The sequence below is a fragment of the Zonotrichia albicollis genome (assembly GCF_047830755.1).
Source record: "Zonotrichia albicollis isolate bZonAlb1 chromosome Z unlocalized genomic scaffold, bZonAlb1.hap1 SUPER_Z_unloc_1, whole genome shotgun sequence".
Taxonomy (NCBI): Eukaryota; Metazoa; Chordata; class Aves; order Passeriformes; family Passerellidae; genus Zonotrichia; species Zonotrichia albicollis.
The window spans coordinates 387,013-412,457 of record NW_027428339.1 but is presented as its reverse complement, the minus strand read 5'-3'; the positions used below and the strand labels follow the sequence as shown (position 1 = coordinate 412,457).

Genomic DNA, 25,445 nt, shown 5'->3' with positions numbered 1-25,445 from the left:
CAGAGAAGTTGAGTGTTTCAAAGATCCCCAAAACGAGCACCTTCAGATTTCTGCCAAGAACAGGGAAGGCCTCAGCCACCTCCTCCCCACAGGACTGGATGGCTGAGGGCTCTGGGCTTGCCTGCTTTGGGGGTCCCTCCACCTGTGGGCAGGTTTGGGGGCAGAGGTGCCCAGCACTCAGCACTGCAGGGACCGACCTGCTGCACAGGGACACTCTGGTAAACCTGCAGACTGGGGGCTGTATGGGGGAAATGTGCTTTTACACACAACATGCCTTCAAGAACACCAAACTCTCACAAACTCAGATCAGTGACACACACTGTCTTCAAAAACACTCATCTCAAGGAGTCTCCACAAAATTATGGGAGCCCTTGGATAGCAGTTAACATCGGGGCTGAAAAGCAGGTTATGCTTGACAAAAGGTAATCATACTATCATACTTAGAGGAAACTCTGGCTGTGCATGCACTTAGCTTTAAAAATTCCAAATTTATTTAAATTCCAATGTTTTGCTTAGTCACTTTTAGATCCAAAGAGATGAGGGAAACAAATTCCTAAAACATGCATCTTCAAAGAAGATTAGAATTATAATGAGACACTTCTAACCAAGCTTTATGGAGAGCAGCAAAAACAATGTTCTAAGGCAGAGCCTCTTACAGTCACTGTCATTTTATTCCAATAACCATTCCCCCGGTGACCTTCCCCATCCTGCACAGTAAGGAGAAGTACAATAACAATACAGAACAATTAACTGCAAGGAATACTCCAGAGCACACTGGCTGTGTTTGCTCCCTGCTTTTATTTTAGCACGAGCCTTCTGGGTTTCATCTTTCTGCCTGTACTGAGTAACAGCCATTAAGAGTTTTTCTCAAACAGAGGGAAGATTTTGACCTCACTGCCGTACAAGTCTCATGTCCTGTGACACAAAGTGTCCAATACACAAGGATAAAGGAATATCAGCTTCTGAAAAGAAAACAAAACCTTACCTTATCCTTCACCGAAAAGTCAAGCTTGCAATCCATTGTGCTTAAGCATCCCAAAATCGCATTCTTCCATACCAAATCCCAGAGTCATTTTACAGACCTCCCATTTCCCTTCTAGTGTTTTATTTTGCAAAGAAAGGCTCACACTTCTGACTCTACAAGAAATGCAGCAAGGCTTTAGCAAAGAGCTGCTAGAGATAATGACTCACATCACAGACAACTGCGAAAAAGTGCCTGTGGGTGAAAAAAGGAGTTAAAAATTATACCTCAAACCCCACCTCCAGTGTCTCCACCTTCCTTTACCATGTTATGTTCTAATAAGGAGTAACGAGATGGATTCCTTTTGTATTCCTGCTCTCTTGGAAGTCTCCCAGAGCATAAAGAATATTTTAATCTTCCCAAACAGATGGAAGTGTAAATATGGGGTTTTTTCCTCCCTGAGGTAATTTTTTTTTTGCAAAGGTTAAATGAATGCTCTAACAGAATATGCATACATCAGCCCCTGGAGCTGAGGGGCTGATGTATGCATAGATCTTCCTATGCCATTTCACACTCCCAAAATACCTTAACAAGTTCCAAAATCCAGCGGGGGTGGGGAAGGAGAGAGAGAACTCCATGACACCTGAATTCTGGAAGGGAAAAGCTCAGCACAGTAGTTCTGCCTTAAATATTTCAGACCAAAATATTTTCCTTAGATGATTTTATTGACATGCCCCTTTTTTCTTTTAAAGATATCAGATTCAGGTAATCTCACAGCTCACAGTAGACAGCAGGCAGGTGGGAAAGCTGGGGAGCTGAATGCAGAAGCTTCCTTTCTTCAAGCCACAAGAAACATTTGATGTTTCTGTATTTGTACAATTTTTCCATTAAGCAACTATCTGATGAGAATTATTTTTCACCATGACATTATAACTGTCAGGAATTATTACCAAGTCCTCTTATTAAGTAGCAAGACCACATCCTCGAAAAAGCAGCATTTCTCCATTTAAAGCTCCTGAAATATATATCCAGCGCATTCTAAAGACCATACCATGTAGGAATGGGTAAAAAGCTGCTGATTTTGGTGGAAAGCCTGAAAGCCTACTTTGGTGGGAAGCCATCAGGTACGGGTTGGCAGCGGAAACTCTCTGGCGCCCTCTGCTGCCGGGCACAGCCCCGGGCCAGCCCGCAGCGATGTCAAGGGTGCTCTGACAGCCTGTGCCCACCGGGCAGCCCGATATTCATTTCACACACCTGCAGGAGCACCAACATTACCGGTTCACAAACACAACTATCGACTATCCAGCACGTTTCTGCTCTGCAGCCAGCAGTGACTGCACTCATCTGCCCCCGGCTGCTCCCTGCACCCCACAGCTTTTATGGGAGCACACTTCCTTCCCCAGGGAAAGCCACGTGTGCTTGCGGCTCTCTTTCCCTTCCCAGTGTTAATAACATTTCCTTTCCACTGCACTGGGAAAACTTCCACCGCAAAGCAGCTAGGAAAAGGAAAAAGCAACAACAGAGTATGAACTCTCCCCTACTTGAGCAGCTGCCCTCTAGTCAAGAGGCTCCGGGAATTCAGTCCCAGATCTGTTCCACCTCCAGGACCTCCCTCGGCCAGGCCGCACACGGCACTCTCCCTCTGGCACACGTGCAAGTGCTGAAGAGGCATTCAGGAGCCAGACAATGGTTTTTAATAGTTTGATTCATTTATGATAGCACCTCCCTTCAGTGGATTTGTCTCTGCTTGTCAGGGGAACCATCGGTACCAAAGGGGAACAGGCTCTCAGCCAATCCAGTTCCAAGGCAGCACACGTGCTGCAGGAGAGAGCTCCAGATCCAGTTTTCCAATAGTTAAAACCAGACATACCATAACTCAAAGCCGACTAGAAAAGTGATAGCAGACTTAAAAGAATAAGTACAGGGTAAACATCTGCCATCTCTGTCACCTGCAAAGCCACGGCCACATGTGCTCTCCTCCCATCATGAACCACAGTGACAGAACACACATGAATTAAAGAATTCAGCCACATTTCAAGCAGCCTTGCTCACAAAAGGAGTATACAGAGCAAGCTGGTTTCCCCTGAGTGTCCCAAGGTATCCTTACTTGCTATTAAAATTATTTCCTAAGTCAAAAAGAAGCCCAAAAAAATCAAACTCAAGAGCACTGAGATTTCATTACTGTTACAATCCTCAGAAGAAAAGTACAAGTTTCTCCAGTGCTCTACACTGTCAGAGACTTTCCCTAGATGTAATCAAGAAGGAAATGGCTTTCAGGCCCTGCAAGCCCACAGGCAGTGTTTTATAATGGTAAAGTTGATTAAAAGCGAGCAGAACAGCCCAGTGAGATGCAAAACACAATGCACACCTTGTAGCCAATCCTTCACAGGCAGGCAGGAACACGGTAACTGTTCTGCTCCAGTCTGAAGCCCTGCACAGCTCCACCAGCTCTGCAATGCCAACGTGTTTTCAAATCACTGTACATTAACTCATTTGAAAGATTCAAACAAATTTAAAAACACATGTAGGGAGTCTGTTATTAACTCCGTTTTTATGGAAATCCTACTGATCTTGAGACCAATTTCCTTAAAATATGTTAACGGCTGCATCAACAGGATTCAGTACCAATCACACTTTGGATTTAACTTCATGCATTTTGAAAGATAAAAGTTATGTTGCTTAGGTCAGCATCAAAAACTGTTCTTCAAAACAACACATTTGAAGAAAGAAAATAAAAAAGCTTTGGCATACCATATTCTGCACACAGCTACCAAAGGAACGCTTGTTGCAAATTTCACCCAAAATACTAAAGTTGATTAAACTTTTAATTGCTGCTTTCATGTAGTTTTAAGCTAGATACACAAGCTAATGAACAATTTGTAAGCATCATTAAATAAATACAGGAAAACCCACAGGGAGGCTCATTCATACATTAAGAAATTAGTCATTTCAATAAAAGCTAAAATTGGCTACCACTAATTTCCAACAGATAAAGCCCTTCTAAGTAGATTGGAACATTTGCAGTAGAGCACTTTGTCATGCTTAGGCTTAAGAGAGCAGGAACATCAAGCCTGAATGAACCTTCAAAAGAAGAAAATTACTGGGTTTGGTTCATTTTAGCTTCAGAAGCAGCTTGTCCCCCAGCTACCACCTGGCTGGGTTCTGCAAGCCTGGGCCCTGAGCTGCTTCCCGGGCTGGCAGAGCGGAGGGAGGGAGCGGGCAGGAGCAGCCAGAGCTGCACGCCCAGCACCTGCAGGGCCCTGGCCCTGCCCAGCCGCTCATGTTCCAAGGATCACAGGCGCTGCACAACACCCACCTGGCTCCAAAGATGTCCTTCTTGGCCAGATCGATGCCAGAAACCACCTTCACCCTGAGGATTCGAGACTCCTCCTGCAACAGAAAAGAAATGGGTTTAATGTTTATTCTCTATGCCATTTGGCAGATCAGCAGCTGGCAAAAGGTTAGCAGATAGCAGGAGTCTGTCCTAGGGAGGATTTGGAAAAGAACCACCTCTTGGAAGGCTTATCTGAGTGAGGAGTATCGACTCCAGTCAGAGCTGTTAAGAGTTCAATAAAGGCAGAGCAGAAGTAGATAACAGTAATAACATCATAGCAATAATACTGTAACAATAATAGCAATAAAAGCAGAAGAGTATTTGCTGAACAGGGCTATTTCACATCCTGAGTGATCCATATACCACAAATTCATTCTGCATTGACACTGAAACTCTTCAAACACAAGGGAAATTATTCATAACATTTTAGTAATGAGAGATGTCTGCAGTGTAAAAAAATCGAGGATGCACAGTTAAAAAGAAATACTTAAAATGAATTTTTTAAGCCCGTCTCACCACCTTGGTGTACGTGGAGAGCTCAAAATCAGCATTCACTGACAGATGGCAAGTGCTGCAGATGCACATCACTGGAGCATCAGCCTGATGCTCGGTTTATCCCTTCACTGCATGAAGCGCCTGAGGAACATCAGTAAAAATGGCCTTTTCCCACCTTGGTTTCTTGCACTGCATTTTAGCAACAGGAAGAGGCCACCAAAACGAAACCTGGAAAGTCTTCTACAGAAACAGGTTCTGCAGTCCCCCGTATCAGTGATACCTTCTCTCCTCTGATAAGCCTCCCAGAGCTGCAAGATACTGGATTCAATTACAGTAACTTGAGACTCTGTTCCTTGAAGCCGGTTCAGAAAACAATGACACTTTCCCACAGGTTTCTCCCGGTCTGTTTGCTTTGGGCAGCTGATAGCCAGACACAGCTTTGTGTCAGCTGTCTTGGCACGGATTTTTCCAACTGTGAGGAAGGTCAGGACCAGCCCCAGAGTAAAGCCATACCGGGGCAGCCCAACTCACCCCTCTGGAAGGAGGCACAGACAGAGGATCAGAAAACAACAGTCCCATTGAACCTGTCTGCAGGGCAAGTTCCACCCTGGCACATGTCCTGCCTGAGGAGCTGGGCTGCAGCAAAACAACACTTGAGACAAAAATCCTTCCTGGAAACCTGGCGTTTGGTATTCTCCCCAGCAGCACTTAACACCACAAGGTACTTTCTAATTAGGGAACAGGATTTTTCCCCAAAAGAGCCCAAAGCTTACCTGAGAGGTGACAAAACAGCATGTGAAAAAGAACAATCCAATGGACTCACATAGTGGACATTTCCTAAGTACCATGTGCCCGGTTTTCTAGAGCAGTTTTAATATACAAAAGGCAATGAACTTGCAAATTGTCATCAAGATAATTCCCACCCAGCTCTCTCTGAAAAGACTCTACAAGAAAATGGGGATTTGGGTTGGTTTTTGTTATAAACCCAGGGCACAATGACAGGATCACTAACCACAGAAAAATTCTGTGTGAGAAGACCCAGGATCCAAACCCCAAATAATAAAGGGATCTCCAGCACAAGCAGAGAATGGGATAAGGAGACAGAGTGGGAGGATTAAGAAGACGTGGGGATCTGTCATGGCAGACAGCGAGGCTGAAGGATAACAAGCATACAGCTGGAGTCCTAATTTTCAAGTAAACAAACAAGAGGCAGCAAAGCAGGGTAACAGGGCTGATCAGAGCCACAGCAGAGCTCTGAGGGACTCGAGTCAGGGAAGCAGGCACACACACGGCAGGAGCAAGGCTCCCTGGGGAGGAGCCACACGAGGGAAATGAGGGCTTCCTCCAGCACCCTGGCTGACCGACCACAGACACCCTGCTGCACTCTAAAACAGCACTTGCTTAATTAGCCCAGCCGTATCTTCAAAAGGAAAGAGATGCCAGAAGCAATGGTGCAATGGTGGTGAGTTCCCTCAGCTGAACAGCTTCAGGTCCCACATGAACTGACACTGCCGCACACACACACAGACTCACGGTCCAGACCACAACCCAATCCACACAAAAACTGCAGAGCACAATTTACTGGCAGATAAGTACCCTGACTGAGACTTCCATCACTGATCAATCACCTAACAAATTATTAAGGTGCAATTTCTCAACACAAACTCCCATCTTCTAGCAAGACTATCTGATACCCTTTGAGTCAACAAGCAGTGGAGGCAACTGCACACTACAGGGCACAATCTTGGGATACTCCTTGCCTTCTCCTGCACGCAAGAGGCCAGCACCCACCCTTATCCGCTTATCATCCCACCCCATCCTTCCATAAGCAGCCAAATTCTCCTCCTTGCAACATCACAGAGATCAGGATGCAGGAAACGGCAACCTGGGAACACTTAAGGGGAGACAAGTCTTCAGAAGCCACTTGCCACTTGAGTTGCCATTTGCCAAGGGAGAACCTTTGGTTCTGCCCAGTGTTGAAACTACACAGCAGAAAGAAATTGTACTAAACTATATTCACCTGTGCAGGAAGCGAATATCCGACTGCAATTTTTGTGTTCCACTGAATTCCCTGTGTTTTGTAAAGCACGTATCCTAAGCTGCTTTTTGAAGCACAGTTTGAAAGAGAAGTTCAGCTCACCCCACAGAGACATTTTTCTATCCATCCTATTTCAGCCTTGCCTGGCGCATACTGAGCCGGGAAGGGGCTCCAGGTGCTGCCTCTCCCTACCCTGGGTGGCTCCTGCTTCCCCAGGCCAGCCCCGAGCTGATGCTGCAGTTCCATTCCTGCCTCGCTCAGGTTTGGCGCCCACAGTGCACAACACAAGCGGGGATTCCAACAAGGGCTGTCCTGAGCACTGTGACTCAATCCACAGAGGCTCTGTGTGCAGGTGGGGATGGTGGTGGGGCTGGCAGCATTTTGGCAGCTCCCTGTGGACATTCCAGCAGCTGTCCCTGCTCCCAGACACGGCCTCCCCAGCTGCCGCAGCCTGCCCTCCAGGGCCTGGTTACCCATTAGTGCTGAGCTCCACTGCGCCGCACGTCCACACCGACTTCAGCTTTGTCCAATCATTAACATGAAGTTTACATATTCCTGTCTTCCCAAAACATGTCAAAGGTTACAGAGTTCTCTCTGCTGAAGGAGAACCTCTACACAGTTTGTGTTCTCTTAGCTGCAGTTCACAGTGCCATTTCAGAGGACTCCGCTTATTTAGGTGGAACCAAGCTGTGGAGCTGGAAGCCTGCTACAGATCAAAACCCAGACTTCATCAACAGTGAACAAACCTCAATTCACCTCAGAAAAGATGAAGGAAAACAGATGTATTTCCAGATTTAGCAGACTGTTGTATGCATATTTATCTCTATTATTAACATTTTGTTAGTTCTTTTGGAAAACTAAGTAATTGCAAAGACCCATTAAAGTACTGACATAAAGAAAACTTATTAAGTTCTCCCCCGGATTAGTAAAATACCCTGGAGCTGGGGAGTTTAGAGAAGAGCTGTGACAGCAGAGAGGAAGAATGAGGGCCAAACACAGTGTCCCGAGCTGCTTTCTCCCCGACAGGCAGGGTGAAATGCTGTAGGTTCAAAGGGTGATCCAGGAGATGCAGCTCAGCCAGCACCAGCTTCACCGACACAGAAGTGCTGTCAAACCAACCTGAACAAGCTTTGCAATACACATCTCTATGTTCTGAATGCACAGAAAAGAAAGGCACAGCAATCCAGCCTGGTGTAAGAAGGAAAGCTGCAGATGTCAACTTCCAACAGGACAAACAATCCCGTGACACATGTAGCGTAGGCATTAAGAGAACAGCCTGAAAATAACAATCGATGGGGGTATAAAATTAGAAAGTTGACTCGTTTAAATGAACAGACAAGTGTGAAAGGCACAACGGCTGGATCAATGCAAACCAATATTTGAACAGCCGTCACGCAGCCCAGGAAGATTAAACATTTAACGCGTTTTTCCAAAGGTATATAAAAGCGTCCCCTCGGTTGTGAGCCGCCCAGCCCGAGAGGAACGCCGGGCTGTCCCCCCGCAGGCACAGCACGGCCTCGCCCCAGAGGCACCGAGAGCTGCACTTACCGCCGAGCCCCGCGCCGAGAGCCCCGGCAGCACCGCCGCTCGCCCGCCGCCTCCGCCCGACACGCGGAAGTTCAGCAATGGCGGCAATAAATGACCATCGCCAAGGCAACGAGGGGAAAGGCCAGCGAGCTTGGGTTTCACCCGGAGAGAGCTTCACCTGAGTCACGGTGGGGGAGTGTCGGCCGGGCTCAGTTTGGCTGCTTTTTTCCCTTCTCTCTCTGTAGACACATTTTTGATTCCAACCCACGATAGGCGCCAGAGAGGTAAATTTCCACTAACTGCGAGGAGAGAAACCAGATCCCACTGGAATGTTACCTGCACATAGAGACTCTGTGAATCCAGTTTCATCCACTGAGCACCTCTAGTTTCATTATTTCTCAAAGTTTGCAAAACATCACATACTAAAAGATAACAGATCTTTAAGTCAGTGTTTTGATGGCAAAACAAATACAAATGGAAAAGACAACAAATCTTTAATTCAATGTTTTAACTGTGGCACTTCTGGTTTCCTGAATGAAAACACACACAGAGCCCTGTGTGCTACACACCCACCATCACCCAAACACACACCGCTCAGAATTCTCCCCATTTGTGGGGGATAAACCAACCAGGATCTGCAGTTCCAAAGCCAAACCCACTGTGTGTCACCTGCTTAAGGGCCAGTGTTGGCCACAGCAAGCCTAGTAACCATGTTAGGCTTCTCCTAAATCTCCCAGCAACTGAAACCAGGTTCAGTGGCAGAAGAGTTGAACTCATTCTGACTTTGATTTGGTGGATTGAACCAATCCACTTATAGCTGAGTGAAAAAAAGTGCTTCAGGAAGCTATTCCACATCACCCTCCTGCAGAGAGTATTCCCAAATTGGCTTATCCTGTTCTGGATCAGCACCTCCCTAACATCCAACAATGCTGGGCAGCCCAAGAGGGAGAATCCAGGTGGGGTGCCCTGTCTGGTGGGCTGTCACCATCACTCCCAGAAAAGGCAGCTGAGAGCACCCCAAGGAAACAGCTCCATCTCTGATCACAGTGACTTTCTAAAGGCCATAGCAACAGAATGTGGAAAGCCTCCCTGTAATTCCTGCAATATCTTACTAATCTTGAAATTGTCAGTGGCAATTTTGCCAACAGTGCTTGATAAAATCTCAGTTGTGCAATGCAAACAAAACCATGCACCAGGGCTATGACCCAAATCTCCACTCTCCTCTGCAAGTTCAGCACAGAAAACAAACTTAAAAGGTCACTTGGTTACAACTCATCTGGCTCAAGCATTAAAATCTCCTTTCAGCTTCACCACACTCCTCACCAAATCCAAGAGAAATCAAACTGTGCCTTTCCTTACCCACAGAGTTCTCAACCCTCGCTGCAGGATGCAATGTATTTGTAAAAACCCCATTATTTTCTCCACAGATCGCAAAATTAGAGCAACTAAACCTAAAGGCTTTTGCACAAAAGAAGGCTATGCAATTTGGATCATAAAGACACTCCTGGCTGAAATGCATTGGTCAGTTCACGGGGCATACCCGGTCCTCCAGAGCACTCCTGGCCAAGCAAGGATTCTCACACAGAAGGAATCATAAGATGAAGTAAACACTAGTAAGTATTAAAAGAACTGCAGAGTTTGGAGAACTATGGCCCTCAAAAGCTGATACAACAGAAAAATAGTAAATGTTTTACAATAGTGATTTAGGTCCTATTTCAGGCCTCTAAAGAAAAGGAACTATATTCATGTTTTCCTTGGCTGGAATGGCACACTCCGCAGAAAAAAACACCAGGCAGAATTTCATCAAGGCACCAGTTTGTCTCAGAGGGACACTATAACGATGCTGCTCTTCCAAGGGGACAAACCAGACGAAAAGAGCACACAAAACTGGAATGAGCAAGTTGGAACACAGACACCAGGAGTGGTGCATAGGGACCAAAGGTACCCACACATCAGTGACAGTGCATGGGACCAGGAGTCCAGACACCCAGCCCAATGCCAAAAGCACGCCATTAACAAACAGGCTCAAACCACACTGCTGCCCCTCTGCATCCAAACTGAACATTTACTGTGAATTTCAACAGAAAATTCCTAAAGAAAATCTGACAGAACTTCTTTTCCTTCCCTTTGGGGATACAAAAACCAAACTGATTCATTAAAAAATTAAGGTTTTATTTCAACAAGTACCCCACTTTCTGACATGCACAAACTACCATAAAACAAAGGAACAATGATTGCCTGTGTAGGATTTTGCCAGTGCCAGGGCAAAAGAACAGGACACTGGCATAAGAACAAGGCAGGTTGGTTAATTTCAAATCCTCATTATCCTCAGGTCAGGGCCCACACGGATCCATTACTTTCCAGCAGTACTTCAAAACTTACTAGGCAAAAGAGAATCACTAAAAAGCCATGTGTGACAACCCCATCCAGTAACAAGGGTCTGAATTCCCAATTAGCAGCCTGCAGCAAGGACTCACAGGAGGACTTGCTTTCAAAGCAGCTGCTCTAGAACAACACAAAGGTTTTTACCTTTCACTAAATGAACCTCTGACATATTTATACTTTAAATATTTTTTAAAGAAACATTAAACATCTTAAACTGGTATTTTTTTTGATCTCATGAAATGCACTAGGCCCTTAACACTCAAACTTTTTAAAAGTGAAAAATTATGCCTTACACTTTATAATCTCCATTTCTTTTCCTGTGTGAAATAGCACACAAATCCAGTGTAACGCTGTATTTTAAACAATCATTTCCCAATGTATCCCACAGCCTCCCTCAGTGCTCAGCAGACACAGCCACTCCCCGCCCGAATTCAGCAGCGATGTCACTCTGGTTAATGCCATTCCCAGCTCGGGCCAGGCCGGGCGGGGCTTGGAGCAACCTGGGCCAGGGGAAGGTGTGGCAGAGCACGCAAAGCTCCTGTGTCAAACAGGGGAAGCGGAGCTGCATTCACTCCCCTAGCCCAGTTAGTTGCCAACGGATCACACAAACATGTTTATGTAACCACAATCTATACTCTTGTTAGATATTTAATGATTCCGGACCATAAACCACCAGTGGCTGCACTGTTTAATGACAAAACACACATTCAATAAAACCGTAATCCAACAATAAACTGTGATTGGAGGCTCATTTCTAACCCAGATAACTGCAGAGATCGATTCCACAGCACACACCCAGAGCTGCACCACTGGCTGCTTCACCTGGAGAAAAATGGGACAGGGAGCTCCTTAAACAGGCTTTGCTGGAAAAAGCTCGAGAGAAGGAAAACTATGCCAACCGACATGAAAATGCCAGCGTCACTCTTAAAACCTGAAACAGCTCTGAACTCCTTCAGTCTCAAAAGACACAAGGCTCAGGTACCCTGGGTGCCGACACTCAGCCAGGCTGGGAGAGGTGTTAGCCAGAGGGAAGAGCTGGCTGCGCTGCAATCACTTTGGGACACCAGAACCCACAAGTCACCTCTCCTAACAGCCCGTGGAGTGTCTGATGTGAGGCAGCGCTCTTGTTACTGCTCCACAGAGGCTGGAGAAACGCATTTACTTGTGCCTCTGCTGGGGGCAGGAGCAGAGAGGCTAAAGGAGGGGGGTTTGCTCAGGCTGGAGAAGGCAGAAACTCCTAATTCCTATGGATCACAGCCTGACATCTGCAGGGAATTCAGCCTGTACTTTTCACTTTTTAGCTGTTGTAACAGCTTACCTGCAGTAGCTTTAGCTCAGAGCAGAAGTTGGGAATGTCAATTTTCAGAGACACTTCATTTTCTGACACAGTTTGTTTTGTTGCATGAATCATCCTATTATCCAACCAGAAATTAAATTAGATCTTCCAGCTCTTGGCTGCAGTTAATAATTAATGTTACTGTATGAGTTTCCAACCTCCCCTGGTGAAAAAATTCTTCCAAACACATTAACATTTCAGTGAGTGGTGTTGTCAGTCACTGCAGCAGTTCACTCCTTTGGCTTCTCCTCTTCATCTTGATTAAGTTTCTTTTACCAAAAGAATAACAAGTCAAGGCCTCTAGCAGTACATCTTGTCCATTAAGGCTTTGCTCCCCAAGAATTTCACATTTGGGGGAAGAATCACTCCATTACAGCCTCTGCCCCCCCGTACAGATTAGGGGACAAAAATCAGCCACCTAAACCACTGAAAAGACCAAGTCAATAGGGAAGGGATCTGCTCCCACCAGAAACATCTCGTGTCAGGCTTTTGGATCCTGGCTGTAGTCCTGGTGTTTCCAACCTACTTGCACACTGTGTTCTACCACCTCCTTCTACCTCTTCCTTTCCTGCTCCCTTTTTCTTACAGCAGCCCTTGACAAAGCTTTGACTCTTTTTGGTCATTATAAGTATTTATTTGTCATATAAATGGATAGCCTAGGGCTAGCAGGCTCTTCCATCTGAGAACTGGTGTCTCACAAAGAACAGGAAAACTGTTCAGTTACTAATCCAGGCTTAAGGCTGACTAGATTTTGGCAACTGAGCAGGAGCAAGCACAGCCCCTCCCGGCTGGAAAGACAAATCTCCTTCCCTTCTTCTCCAGAGCATCCACTGACATACAGGGATATGTTACAAACAGCCAAAGATGAGAACAGAATTTAAGTTCATGTGAAAAATAATTGGAGTGAAAAAAAAGATATTAACAAGAATATGCCTAATGCAGGAGACTGAGTAATTCAGCTGCAGAAGCTCTCTCCTATATATACATGCATTGAAGAGGAAAAGTAGGTACTATCTTAATTTAAAGGCATTTTCTTCTTTTAATGGAATATGCTTGTCTTTCACACACTGTAAAAGAAAAGACTCTAAAGTAAAACAAATACAGTGATAGCAATACTGAGTGCTTTTTTGGTTTGTATCAGTTCTGCTTATATATTGACGTGGAAGGCTTGGAAGTGTTTCAGGGAGGGCTGGAGTGTTGCTTGCATTGGTTGTTGGATTTGGGGTGGCCATTTGTTTTGGGGTTTTTTGTTGTATTAATTGTTTATGGGAAATTCCTTCAAAATTTGTGAAATTCTATCAATAAATGGATTGTTGACAGTCCAAGCTCAGAGGTTAGCTCAGTCACTTGTTCCCAAAATGGTACTTGACACTGACTAGACTAAGAAACACTCATTAAAATATTCACCACTCATTATCTAAAACAAAGGCTGCACTTTGTGTCCTGCCAGGCACTCTGGATGCAAACTGGGGCTCGATGTCCCAAACAAAAGGCACATTCAGAAGCCATGTTTTGCAGAAGCGCTGCAATAGGGTCAGTCATTCAGCATCCCAGAGCAGGCCCTTGTCCCGGGGAAGCACAGATGCATGTTCCCCAAAGAGGCAGAACAGCACGGGAGCAGAGGGCACAGCAATGCTGAATTCCTCAGGCACCTTACAGGCAGTGGCTCGGCCTCCACAGCAACCAGCTGTGTAAAGAAACCGTTGCTTCTACCTGCTTGTTCCTGACCCTGTGTCACACTGCTGCCTGCAGAGATGATGAGGTACACACAGGGCTGGTTGCTCCTGACACCACAAGGACTTTGAGAGGGCTCAGTCAACAACTTGGGAATAAAGAATAGGATTTTTCTTCCAAGAACACAAATGCATATTACAGTGACTGAAGTACAGCACTGAAAGGCTCTTGGGGTCACACAAATTAACACGAGTCTGAAGAACAAGCTAAGTTTCCTCCAGGCAGGTTTAAATGAAGTCACACCCCCTTCTAGAAATAACAAGATGATCTACACAAAGTCCAAATCTGCTGCTAAATGGTGACCGTGCTGTACAAAGCAAAGGGAGAAAACCAGCCTGGAGCTGCAGAGCCCAAACTGCAATGGCACAGAACTGCTTCCTTTAACAGGCTCCCACTGGAGATAGGCTGAGGCTGCACACCAACAGACAACCTAACACATTCCATGAGATGGTATTTGTCCTGCATGCAAGCCCATACTGCAGCTGCTTATACTCAACACTGCAAAATCTGCTCCAAAGATCAGAAAACAAAAATGCTGGTGAGGAACTTTGGACACTAAGAAAAGTGCTAAAGTGGTCAGTGAAAAAACCAAAGTTGCCAGGCACAGCAATGCCCTGAGGGCAACTAAATCCAACCACACCACCACACCGGGGTCAGCAGTTTGGTTTGTGAAGTCTGTGTTAAGGCACAAGACCCAAAATATGAATGAGGGAGGCTTTTTTCTAAAAAAAAAAAGTGACACAAGTAGGCACATATGAGAAGGTGACCACAGGACTTGAAAACACACTAGCTACGAACTCCAGCATCTTAACTCTGCAGACTTTGAGGCCAGTCACTATCAGTTGTGAAGGGCCCATGGTTTCAACAGCTTCCAAAGGGGCTCTTGTATGAGGAGCATGCAGGAACACGGGGACAAATGACCCGGCAGGTAATCCACACCCCGCCTGTTAACCATTTAGCACAGTCTAGTTTACAATGTTTGACTTTCAAACTACAACAGAAACTAGTTAAGACAAAACCAAAACCTGACTGCAACTTGATTTGGCACAACCTCTAGTATAGCTGCAGGATATCCCTGGAAAAAACAACTCTGACCTTGCTCCCAGCCTGGTCAGACCTGCCCAGCACAGCACCCGCAGGACAGGGGGGGTCTGCTGGCCTTTGCTGCAACCACCTGTCCCATTCTGGGGTTCCAGAGTGCCACAGCCACCACCCTTGGGACGCAGCTGCCCTAAAACAGGGATAAGTAAAATCTCAGCCTCAACACAGGGGAGGAAAATGCAACATGTTCTTTATCATGCTAATCAGAACACAGAATGAGAAGGCAGCTGCTGGATAAGAGAGGAAATATAAGCATCAGGATAATCCACTTTGTAGGAAAAAGAAAATTTGGAAAAAATATCTATAGCGCTACCTTAAAAAGAGAACAACCCATCCGTTCACTGCCCCTTATGTCTCCTAAAGGCCCACATCCAGCTCTGGTTTCCAGACCTACAGCCAGCCTCCCTGATGGCCAGGGGAAGCCTGTCTCTGTTCCTGCCCAGCTCTCAGGCCGCTGCACCTCCAGGGAGAACCCAGCAGCACTGCTGGAATCCTGATGTCATGGCCACAGCCAGAGAGCAGCTTCTGAGGAAGGAAAACACACCTCTGGCACTCTCAGGCTACCCGTGCCATGGGAATAGCTAGTTTTCCACGACAATGCTCTCGTCTCCTACAAGCCTCTTAGCAGCATGACTGGCAGGAGAGGATAAGCCCCAGAACTGTGGGCGAGAAACAGCAGCGGAGCCAGCCGAGGCAAGGACGGCGCAGGAGAAACCAGCCCTCCTGCCGGGCTGCAGCGGCCAGGAGGCGCTGCCGACAGAGAAGGCAGGAAGCAAGATTCATCCCACTCACTGCACGCCCAAGGCGCCCTGCTCCAACAGCAGGGACGGCGAGTCATCAGCACGGACACTGGCAGGATCCCGGTGTGTCACCGCATTGCTGGGGACAGCCTACCCTGCCCGGGAAAACCACACTGCAAGGCTCCCTCCCACAGGGAACAGAAAGGAGAATCGCCTCCTCGGGCCACGGTAGCCAGAGTGCTGCTATTCACACACAGTCCAGGCCAGGCATGCACAGGAATATACCTGACCCTGAGGACTCAATGTTTTTCTACAGACGCTGGAAATAAGGAATAAAATAGTAAATTACCAAACTTGACCAGATGGGCCTGAAACAAACCAAACAGCCAGCAAGGATAAATGCAGAGGTCTTTCTGGTACCCACCCAAATGTGTGCCTCCAGCACTTATCCCACTGAAACAAGCGCAGGCTGTGCAAGGAACGTGCCTCTCACTGTGGCACACAGCACCTAAGCTGCCCAACTCACCACTCCTTGGACAGGGCAGCTCTCCATCTCAGGTGTCCACCCACCCAGTGGGACGGGTGTAAACTTTAGCACTAAGACTGCCTTTTAACAAAGGAGTGGGGGGAAGGCACATATGAGGATACCAAGTGAGGCAGGGAAGTGATCCTGCAACCCTGAACTCTAAACAGTGACACCATTCCCTCAGCTATAAAATGGAGCTGCATCTACACCACTGCTGTATGCTCTCAGTTCACTAAAGCAAGGTCTGTCCAAGACAGAGCATTTTCAAGTTCTTTCAGCTCAACTGTTACAAACAATAGCCAATATTTTATAATACCTCGAACATCACTGTACCAAGAACAGAGGTTAAAGAAGCACATCCATTGCTCATCGCTGCACAGCAAAGCCGTTGCTTTGTTCATGAGGCTGAATCAGCACAAGCACAAAGCCCAAACTCACAGTTCTGTCCACTCACCACTTCTCCCTCTAACCACTCCCTTCACCACAAACAGCAGGAATGGTCAACTCAAGAAATATTTAAAGAAAGGTTAAAAACTCCACTTATTTGTTAGGGAATTAATCTATTTAACATTCCGCTTTTACGCAAACTTGTCAGAAACTTCGTCAGGATTCTAGCCAAAGCTCTGGATTCAGGAGACCTACACAGCCAATGCCACAGCTCACAGCCACCAAAGGGCAGGTGCCCTACCCTCCCTTCACAGACACCCTCCACCACCACCCCAGCTGCTCGTGCCACATACCTCTGACTTCCACCACCTTTCCAGAAGTTACTGCAATCCAACAGCCCTGCAAAGACATGGGACGCTGTCCACAGGTGGTCCCAGGGTGTACGAGAGAAAGCCGCACCTCTCTTTCAGCAATGCAAATCCACTGATTTGGGTGGGCTGCTCCAGAAGCCATCAGCCTCGACTTCTTCTACTCAAGTACAACATGGAGGTGCAAGTAAACTGTCCTGGGATCAGCACCAGCTGAAGGCCATCAGCACATAATAAGCACCAGCTGAAGGCCATCAGCACATAATGAGCACAGCACCAGCTGAAGGTCGTTAGCATAGATTAAATAACCAGCACCACCTGAAGGTCGTTAGCACATAATAAGCACCAGCTGAATGTCCTTAGCACATATCAAGCATAGCACCAGCTCAAGGTCCTTAGCATATAATATTAAATATATGATATTAAATACCATATAATATTAAATATATGATATTAAATACCAGCACCAGTTGAAGGTCCTTAGCACATACAAGTCCAGCCTAGAAGCTGCAGGGGTGAATTCTTCCCACAAAATCCTAAAATGTAACACTGATTCCCTTCTGACAGGTAAGCTCATTCAGCACTCACAGCATGCCTGGTGATATTTTCAACACAAAACACAAAAAAATCCCGTCAGAAATCTGTTAACCGTACCTCCCAGCGCAAGCTGTGCCCCGGGGGTGAGGTGCCTGCTCATCAACAGGTGTGGGGCTCACAGTCCATGTTTGCTTCCCAGGAAAATGGCCTCTGTGCAGGAGCAGAGGAGAACCTCGCGCTCCCATTTCTTATTGCACAGCGCCCTCCAGCGGCCCGCCCTTCACATGACACCCAAGGAACGCTTATCCCCCTGCCCTAAGGCAGCAGCGGAACCACGGGCTGCACTACCGACACACCACCCTCAGAGGACAGGACAACAGCCAGGCGAGACAGAGCATCTCTGAATGGGGGTATAGCTAAAACTAACATTCCTCAGACCCTCATATTACTACAAGCCTCCTTCAATGTCTTTACATTAATTTTATAATAAAACTAGAATTTACTTAGTGTCAGCACTAGTGACCAAAACATGCCAATAACTCATCAAAAGCTGGTTTAAAATGCAGGCTGTTATAAAAATCTATTGACCTCCTGAGAACCACAGCCTATTTTGATATTCTGCCACACAAGTAGATATGCAAGCCCTGTCATTTATGAAATGCTTCCTTACCTAGACTTTTTAATCATCATTTAAGGTTTACATGCTAGCCCTGTAGCCAGTGCACTTAGAGTCTATAAAAACAATTCGGGGTCAATAAAAAAGTCACTATTCTGAATTGCCTATGGCTAAGACACTGTCAGAGCTGTGACCAAGGGAGGCCTCTCTCACACTCAGAAGGCACAGTGAAGCTTTTATGTAACTGGAATATTCAGAGCAGAAACAACAGAGCTCTCATTTAAAGGGTCTGTGTTCAGTGGTGGTGACAAAGGGTGCATCTTCTCAAGGAACTCAGGGGTTTTTTCACATAAAGCCTCCAGTTTCAAGAACACAGTGGGCTGGGCTGGAGCTCATGGGGCCAGGGGCGCATCCCTGGGCCCCCCCAACACTGCCCCTTTCCACCTCACAGCTGAGGAGCCACAGCCACCCACAAGCTGCTTCTGCAGCACATCAGTGCCCTGGTCCTTCATCCAGCACCCTTCCAGTGCCACAGCACCCGGAGCTCCAGTGCTGCTCCAGGAGCTGAGCTGGCAATGAAGGGACATGGCTCTGGAACCCCTCCCCAGCACCTGACCTGGCAGGGGCTCTGTGGGCACAGCCTGGGCTCAGGAAACATCTCTGCCCGTGCCAGCACAGCGCGGAAGCCGGGTGAGCTGCAAGGTACAGCCTCACCACGAGACCACACAACAGGAAACGTCACCCAAAATCTAACTGCAACCATCTACAATGCTGACACTGCCCAAACAACTCAGCATTGCCGTTACTTCCAAAGTTGATGGTTTGCTTCAAATGCAAAGCAGAGAGATCCAGGCCTGAACTCCCACATGTCACTGCTGCCACCAAGTCCAGGGAGGGAGGGAGGGAAAATCACAGCCCTTTTCCTCCCCAGCAAATCCTGCTGATAATGAGCAATAACACCTTCTTGAGGCCTTTGCAGCCCCATCTCATGGATCTGCTAACATGATACTGAGTACTGGGAAAGAGATACCCTCAAGGGAGATCATTCCAGAGCAACAAATCCATCAGGAACATGTAAACACGAGGCACAAAAGCCAACCTCCCACATGCCTCAGTCTGAAACAGTTTGCAGACAGTTTACCCATCACAGCACGAGCTGCATTTCACCACAGCACCACTGCAGCAAATCCTGGCTTACTCCTTACCTTGATGCCAGATCCAGTACAGGTGAGCCTGTGCTTTCCTGTCCATAGGAACCTTTTCCATCATACTCAGAGCTGAGTTTGTTTCCCTTTCCCCAAAGTGTGTCTCAGTAAAGCAAAGCACCACACAGGCTCCTGAGGTTCCGAAATCCTTTAGGATTCACTCTTCAGGCACAAGGCTTTGCCCAGCACAGCACACCAGAACAGTGATGAAAGGTTAGGCTACAGTGACTACACACAGAATTATTTATCTTGAGGCATATGGGATTGTATCTCACACATTGAGATATTTTCAGGAACATAAGATCCTTTTGACAAATTCTAAGGCATGACAAAATGTCATCTCAGTAGGAAGCTTCTAATTCCAATTGACTCAATCACAAGTCAGAGAAGTTGAACAGAACTTAAAAAGAGAAGAATGCTGGAACTGCAGAGAGCAGTTTCACATATGAACCTCTTTTCCTCCTAATATTTTAAAGTATAAAAAGACACTCTTCGAGGATCTTTTTTCTGAAGTTCCATTTTTTATTAAAGCAAACAAGTTCCAAGGAGCTGCAAGTTTTGCTTCCACCCAAGGACACTAAGAAAGCAAAATGTTTGTGGATTTGTGTGGGCAACATCTGACTATCAAGAAACCCAAACTGAAACAAACAAGAGGTGCACTTCATTCACAAATATTTTCCACTACAAAGGGCTGTAAGTTTTTATATACACTGTACCTAAGCTTCCAGGAGCCCGTATAAATACTATTTCACAGAATCACAAAGTGGTTGAGGTTGGCACGAGCCTCTGAAGGTCACCTGGCCCACCCTGGTTTAAGCCAGAGCTGGCTGCCCAGGCCTGTGTGTCCCAATGGTCCCAAACAGCCCCAAGGATGGAGCTCCAACAGCCTCTGAGCAGCCTGGCCCAGTGCTGAGGTCATCCTGACAGTGAAAAGCTGGCAGGGTATGAATCTCATTTACAACTCATTTTAACTAATTAATATAAAACACTTTACAGTTCAGGTTTACAAGGAGGCTGATCTATGAACACAACATCATCTGCCATGAAAAACTGCAATGGTTGGCTCATCCCCTGTGAGTCAGTGAGCCCCAAATCCCCAAAAGGCCTGGTGTTCCAACACCTGTCAGAGTGCTTGGGCAAAAGGGAAGCACATTGGCATGGAAGGCAGCCCCGCGCACAGGGATGAGTGCAGGCCCACGGTGCGCAGACACGCCGGCACACGCGGCCGGGCCTGCTCCACGCCTAGCACACACACCAGCTGTGCAGCGGGAGGGAAGCCCGTGCCTCTGGTCTGCAGGAGAGATTGCTGCTTCTCTCCCTGGAGAGCCACTCCGCGAGTCCGGCTCGCATGTAAATCACTGCATTTTCCAATCAGCAAATGTGCCAGCAGTGGAAGCATTGCACAAGGCCAACTCAAAGCCCTCCAAAACCCATCTACAACAGATCTGCAAACTGCACTTCAAACCCAGGCAGGAACAAAGGAAATGAATAGGCTGAATATGTTCACGTACGTAACTCAGCCTCTCACGGCTCTCTCACAGCTAATAGAGCTCTGCTTTCCAAAAAATGATGAGCCAGGTCCATGCCCATGCTAGAGGGAAGTCATTACCCACAGGCCAGCGTGCAAAGAACTGTCAGCCCACCTGAGCTTTACCTTCACTAGAGCTTTCATACAGCCACCTTCCTGAGAGAGACCATCCTCCCCTCCCTCCGTGCTCTCCTCTGCCCATTACTAGAGACTCAACAGTGGGTCAGGCTCTCAGGGTCATGAAACTACAGCCCAACAGGCTCTAAGTATCACCTGCACCCTTCTCCATGCCACTCCTCCCTCAGACCCTTTTCCCTCTTTCTTCCATCCTATTTCCATTTGTGGACTCCCACTGTAGTTGTAGATGGTCACTGCTCTTCCTGAGAAGCGTCCAGCATCAGCAGATGCACAGCAAAGCTGGAGACAAAGCACAGACTGCTGTCCCTCAGGCAGCGTGGCTGTGGTCATCACTGCAGCTGTGATATTGGTCACTGCTGAGAGACCAAAGCCTTTCTTTTCCCAGCAGCTCCTTTTCTAACAGCTTGGTTTTACCTCGGGAGGTAAAACCACATCTCCCTGCCCACTGCTCCACAGGCCAAGTCCCCAGCATCTGCTGGGGCTGAGCATCATGGCAGGAACAGCCCCTGCTGTCCAAAGATCCCTCCACCTCCAAGCCAAGGTGAGAGCAGCCAGCAGATTTCTCCCTGTATCCATTTCTCTTTAGCATTCTGTGCAAGTACCAGCATATGTCGAGGCAGGAGGCAGGGACAAAAGACACAGCCAAGCGCACGCACAACAGAAAAGGCAGCAGCCCAATTCCAGCGTGATGTTCTCAGCCACCTCCCTGGGACCTGGCAGGGTGGCTCCAGGCTTCCCTTTTCCTCACAGAGCACACTTGCTAATATAAGCACAAAAGCACCTCCAACCAAATGTCTTGGAATGCCCATGCTGGGCCAGCAAAGCCCACTGCCTTTAGCTGTTCCCGAAGCATGTGCAACCCCCCCAGCAGCAGGCAAGATCACCAGAGGCCCTCTGGAGCCCAGGACCGGACAGCATTACCGCAGGGCAGCCCCGGAGCAAGCAGGGCCCTGCAGATGCCCAGCAGTGGGCCCAGCTACCTGCAGCGTGAGGCAATGCACCGGAGCCGGCCCAAAGCTGCTCGGGGACTGGTGCCAGCCACCGCTGTGCTCACGCTAAGGCTTATGGAAACAGCCCAGGGAGAAGGTTCTCCTCCGCCGTTGTGCTCGCTATCTACATCACCCAATGCTCCTGCAACGCCCTCTCCTCTCCCCTACCTTCACAAACACACAGAGCATTTGCAATCACTCTGCTCTCAGCTTTATAATTTAACAACAACAGAATGACACCCCCCCCTTCCCAAAACACCCACTCCTGCCCAGGAACCTCCTTCCCAATGAGAATTAAACATTACAGTCATCCAGACCCGGTGCCGCTGAGATACACCAGGTAAGAAACACTGCCAGTTTCACAAGGCAGAGGATGTTTTTAATGTTTCTTCTACACTACAGACAGACTGACACATCACCCGTTGTGTTCAGCCCCACAAAACCGGAAGCAATGCTGTTATAATTACTATTCTCGCCTGTAAAAATAGAAGATATACATGCGTTCCTAACAGCCGATACCCCGAAACCACAGCCCATAATGCAGCCTTGCCCATTGCTGATGCTCTATGACACTGGCTCCTAAGAAAAGGAGCACCTGACCAAGGCAATGAAACAAAAAGGGCATTAAGTAAGATTTTTAACATTCACCTAAAGTAAACTGGACTATTCTCCTAATGCCTGTATGATTTGCTTGATTCTGCAGAAGACATCGGCTGATAAAGCCGGCACACAGTGATTAGTTATCGCGGGTCCTACCCCGCTTATCAGCTCCATCTGCATTGGGGCCAGGCTGTGTCTGACACAGTACCCGGCGCACCGGCCCGGCGGCTGCTCCGCTCCGGCCCCGCGGCCGCTCCCCTGGGGACACCGGCAGCGCTGCGGGGAGGAGGCGGAGAGGGGCGGCCGCCCCCGCCCGCAGCACCGCCGGCCGCGGCTCTTTGTTCGCCGCCGGCCCCACCGAGGCACCCGCGGGCTCTGGGCGGCCGCACCTGCCTGGGGTGCGGACAGCGCTCCCCGACCCGGGCCGCCCCCGGGCAAGTGGCCGCTGCGGGAGGGGCGCGAAGCCCTGAGGGGCGGGCAACGCTTGCCCTCCCGGACCGACCGTCGACCTTCGCCCAGCTCCCGAACCTCAGCCGCGGCTCCCGCCGACGGGGCCCCGGCACACCCCAACCCAGCCCGTCCGCGCCGACCCACCTCGTCCTCCGAGAGCCCGTACACCGGTTCCGTCGCCGCGGTCGCCATGGAGCCGCTCCCGGGCCCGCCGAGCCGCCCGCCGCCGCCCGCGCTGCCGCCGCCTTCTCCTGCTGCCGCCGCTGGCCCGCGGGCGGCGGAAGACGCCGGGAGCCGAGCCCGGCGGAAAGGGGCCGGGGGCGGGGCCGCCGGGGGCCGCCCGCGCTGCCGCCGCCGCCGCGGGCCGGGGCTGAGCGCGGCCGCAGGGACGGGGAGCGCCGGCGGGGCGGGGAGAGCGCCGGGCCGGCCCAACGGCAGCGGGCGGGGCGCGGCACAAAGCGCGGGAGGGGCCCCGCTCCGCTCCCGCACCGCCCTGAGGGACGGGCGTGAGGGGCCGTGAGGGGGCGCGAGGGGCTGTGAGGGGGCGCGTGAGGGGGCGCGAGGGGCTGTGAGGGGGCGCGCGAGGGGCTGTGAGGGGGCGCGTGAGGGGGCGCGCGAGGGGGCGCGTGATTGGGCGCGAGGGGCTGTGAGGGGGCGCGAGGGGCTGTGAGGGGGCGCGTGATTGGGCGCGAGGGGCTGTGAGGGGGCGCGTGAGGGGGCGCGTGAGGGGCGCGTGATTGGGCGCGAGGGGCTGTGAGGGGGCGCGTGAGGGGGCGCGTGAGGGGGCGCGAGGGATGCGCGCGCGAGGGATGCGCGCGGAGCTGGCGCGCGGGGGCAGCGGGCGCGTGTGGGTGGCGCCCCCCAGTGGACGGGAGCGGCACTGCTGGGCCCGGACTGCGAGAGCGCTCCCCAGGCGGCACCGGGCCGTGTCCCAAGATGTGTCCCCCCTGCGGGACCGGGATGCGCAGGAGCGAAGCCCCCGCTGCTGGCGGCTCTGCAGAGCAGTCAGAGGTGGTCGCTCACTGTGGCATTTCTACCGTCCCCATCACAAGTTTTAGGGAAACAAAGCACCGTGGGCACTTGGAGTGAGGGCACTTCTGGGCAAAATCAAGTCTTGCTCTAGATCTGCATGAGGTTTTGATTTGCCTCGTGCCCCTGGGCTGGCTCTGTCCCCAGCCGTGCCCCTCCCTGTGCTAATCTCCCATTTATGATCTCTCGCTGTCTCCTGGCAGTACGGTGGTGCTTAAGTGGAGGCTGTTGAGGGAGTTCCATGGCAGCGGTGCCCAGACACGTTTATGCTCTGCCACATTTACCTTGATGTGCACAATGTGTCACCGAAGGCACGTGGGGCTACTGGCACGGGACAGATCTGTCACCACAGCCCAGCACAGGGCGGTTCTGGGCACTTCAGACAAGTGCCACTGGCTTCACAGCCCACCTCTGTGTGCTCAGGTGCTTTGAGCCTCTTTCTGTTCCACAGAGCCAAGCAGAATGGGAAAAGGGAGAGATCCCACAGCAGTCTGTAGGCCTGAAAGTGTTTTCCCAGCCTTTCCAAAGCCCTTTGTGGGGCAGGAAGGATGTGACCTCTGCCCAGGCAGCAGTGCCTCGGAGCTGATAAAGTCCAGCCTGGGGAGACATCAGCCTTTGCACTGCCCCGTCCCTGCTGGCCATAAAGCACACGTGGTGCGGGCAGGGCAGGGCTGGGCAGGGCAGGGGCTTCCCCAGCACCACGGCCAGGCTGCTCCTGCTTGCCTGGCCAAGGCCAGCCCTGGGATGGTGGAGCCCACAGGAGCACCTGGCACCGGGCTCACTCCACATTCTCTCTCCAAGATACATTCCCTTTGATTCCTCTTTGTTCCAAGCTCTGCTGATCATTCCCAGCTCTGGATGTAGCTTTGTCCCTCTGCTTTACACTCACCTACTTGGTTGCCTTAGCAGAAGCATCTCTGCCACCTCTCATCCCCAAGGATTTCAGGAGTCCTCTCATTCAGTCCACAAACACACCTCCGTTCTTTGCCTCCCATATCTGTCTGTGCTGACACCAGGAGGTGGAAACCATCAGGAACCTGCATGTTCCTATCCAAGAATGTTGGTTTCTGAAGGGCAGAATGAAAAGGAAACAGTTGTTGTAATTCAACATCTGTAACTGGACTGTAATCCCAGCACGGTAAAGATGGTGATACATGGAAATCTGAGAATCCAGATCTTTTCTGCAGCACATGTTCATGTCCCTCCAAAGTCACATCCATGGCTTTTCCCTTGCACCTCTCAGCACTGGGCTGCTGTGGTGCACAGCCAGCCAGCATTCCCACCAACAGGTGCTCCCCAGGGAAAAGTACACCTGTGCAGGAGCAGGATGGAAGGATCTCTGAGGCCGGAGCAGAAAATTAGCACCACTAACAGCTCAGTGGGATTGCAAAGCTTTAGTATCAAACCCAGGCTGAAGATTG

General features: G+C 49.3%; 1 protein-coding gene across 4 annotated transcripts in view; it reads right to left on the bottom strand.

The window, feature by feature from the left end:
- Positions 1-23,426, bottom strand: part of LOC102073785 (NEDD4 like E3 ubiquitin protein ligase) — a 61,468-nt gene extending 38,042 nt beyond the window's left edge. The window contains exons 1-2 of one of the 4 annotated variants that reach the window (XM_074533785.1): positions 23,140-23,426; positions 4,278-4,351 (exon numbers count right to left, since the gene is read on the bottom strand). In XM_074533785.1, coding sequence (XP_074389886.1) covers positions 4,278-4,351; positions 23,140-23,187 — 122 coding nt within the window. In that variant the 5' untranslated portion in view covers positions 23,188-23,426. Of the gene's footprint in view, positions 1-4,277; positions 4,352-8,376; positions 8,413-23,139 lie in introns of those variants that run through there. The other 3 variants (XM_074533786.1, XM_074533787.1, XM_074533788.1) reach the window with 3 other exon arrangements.
- Between the last annotated feature and the right edge of the window lie 2,019 nt (positions 23,427-25,445).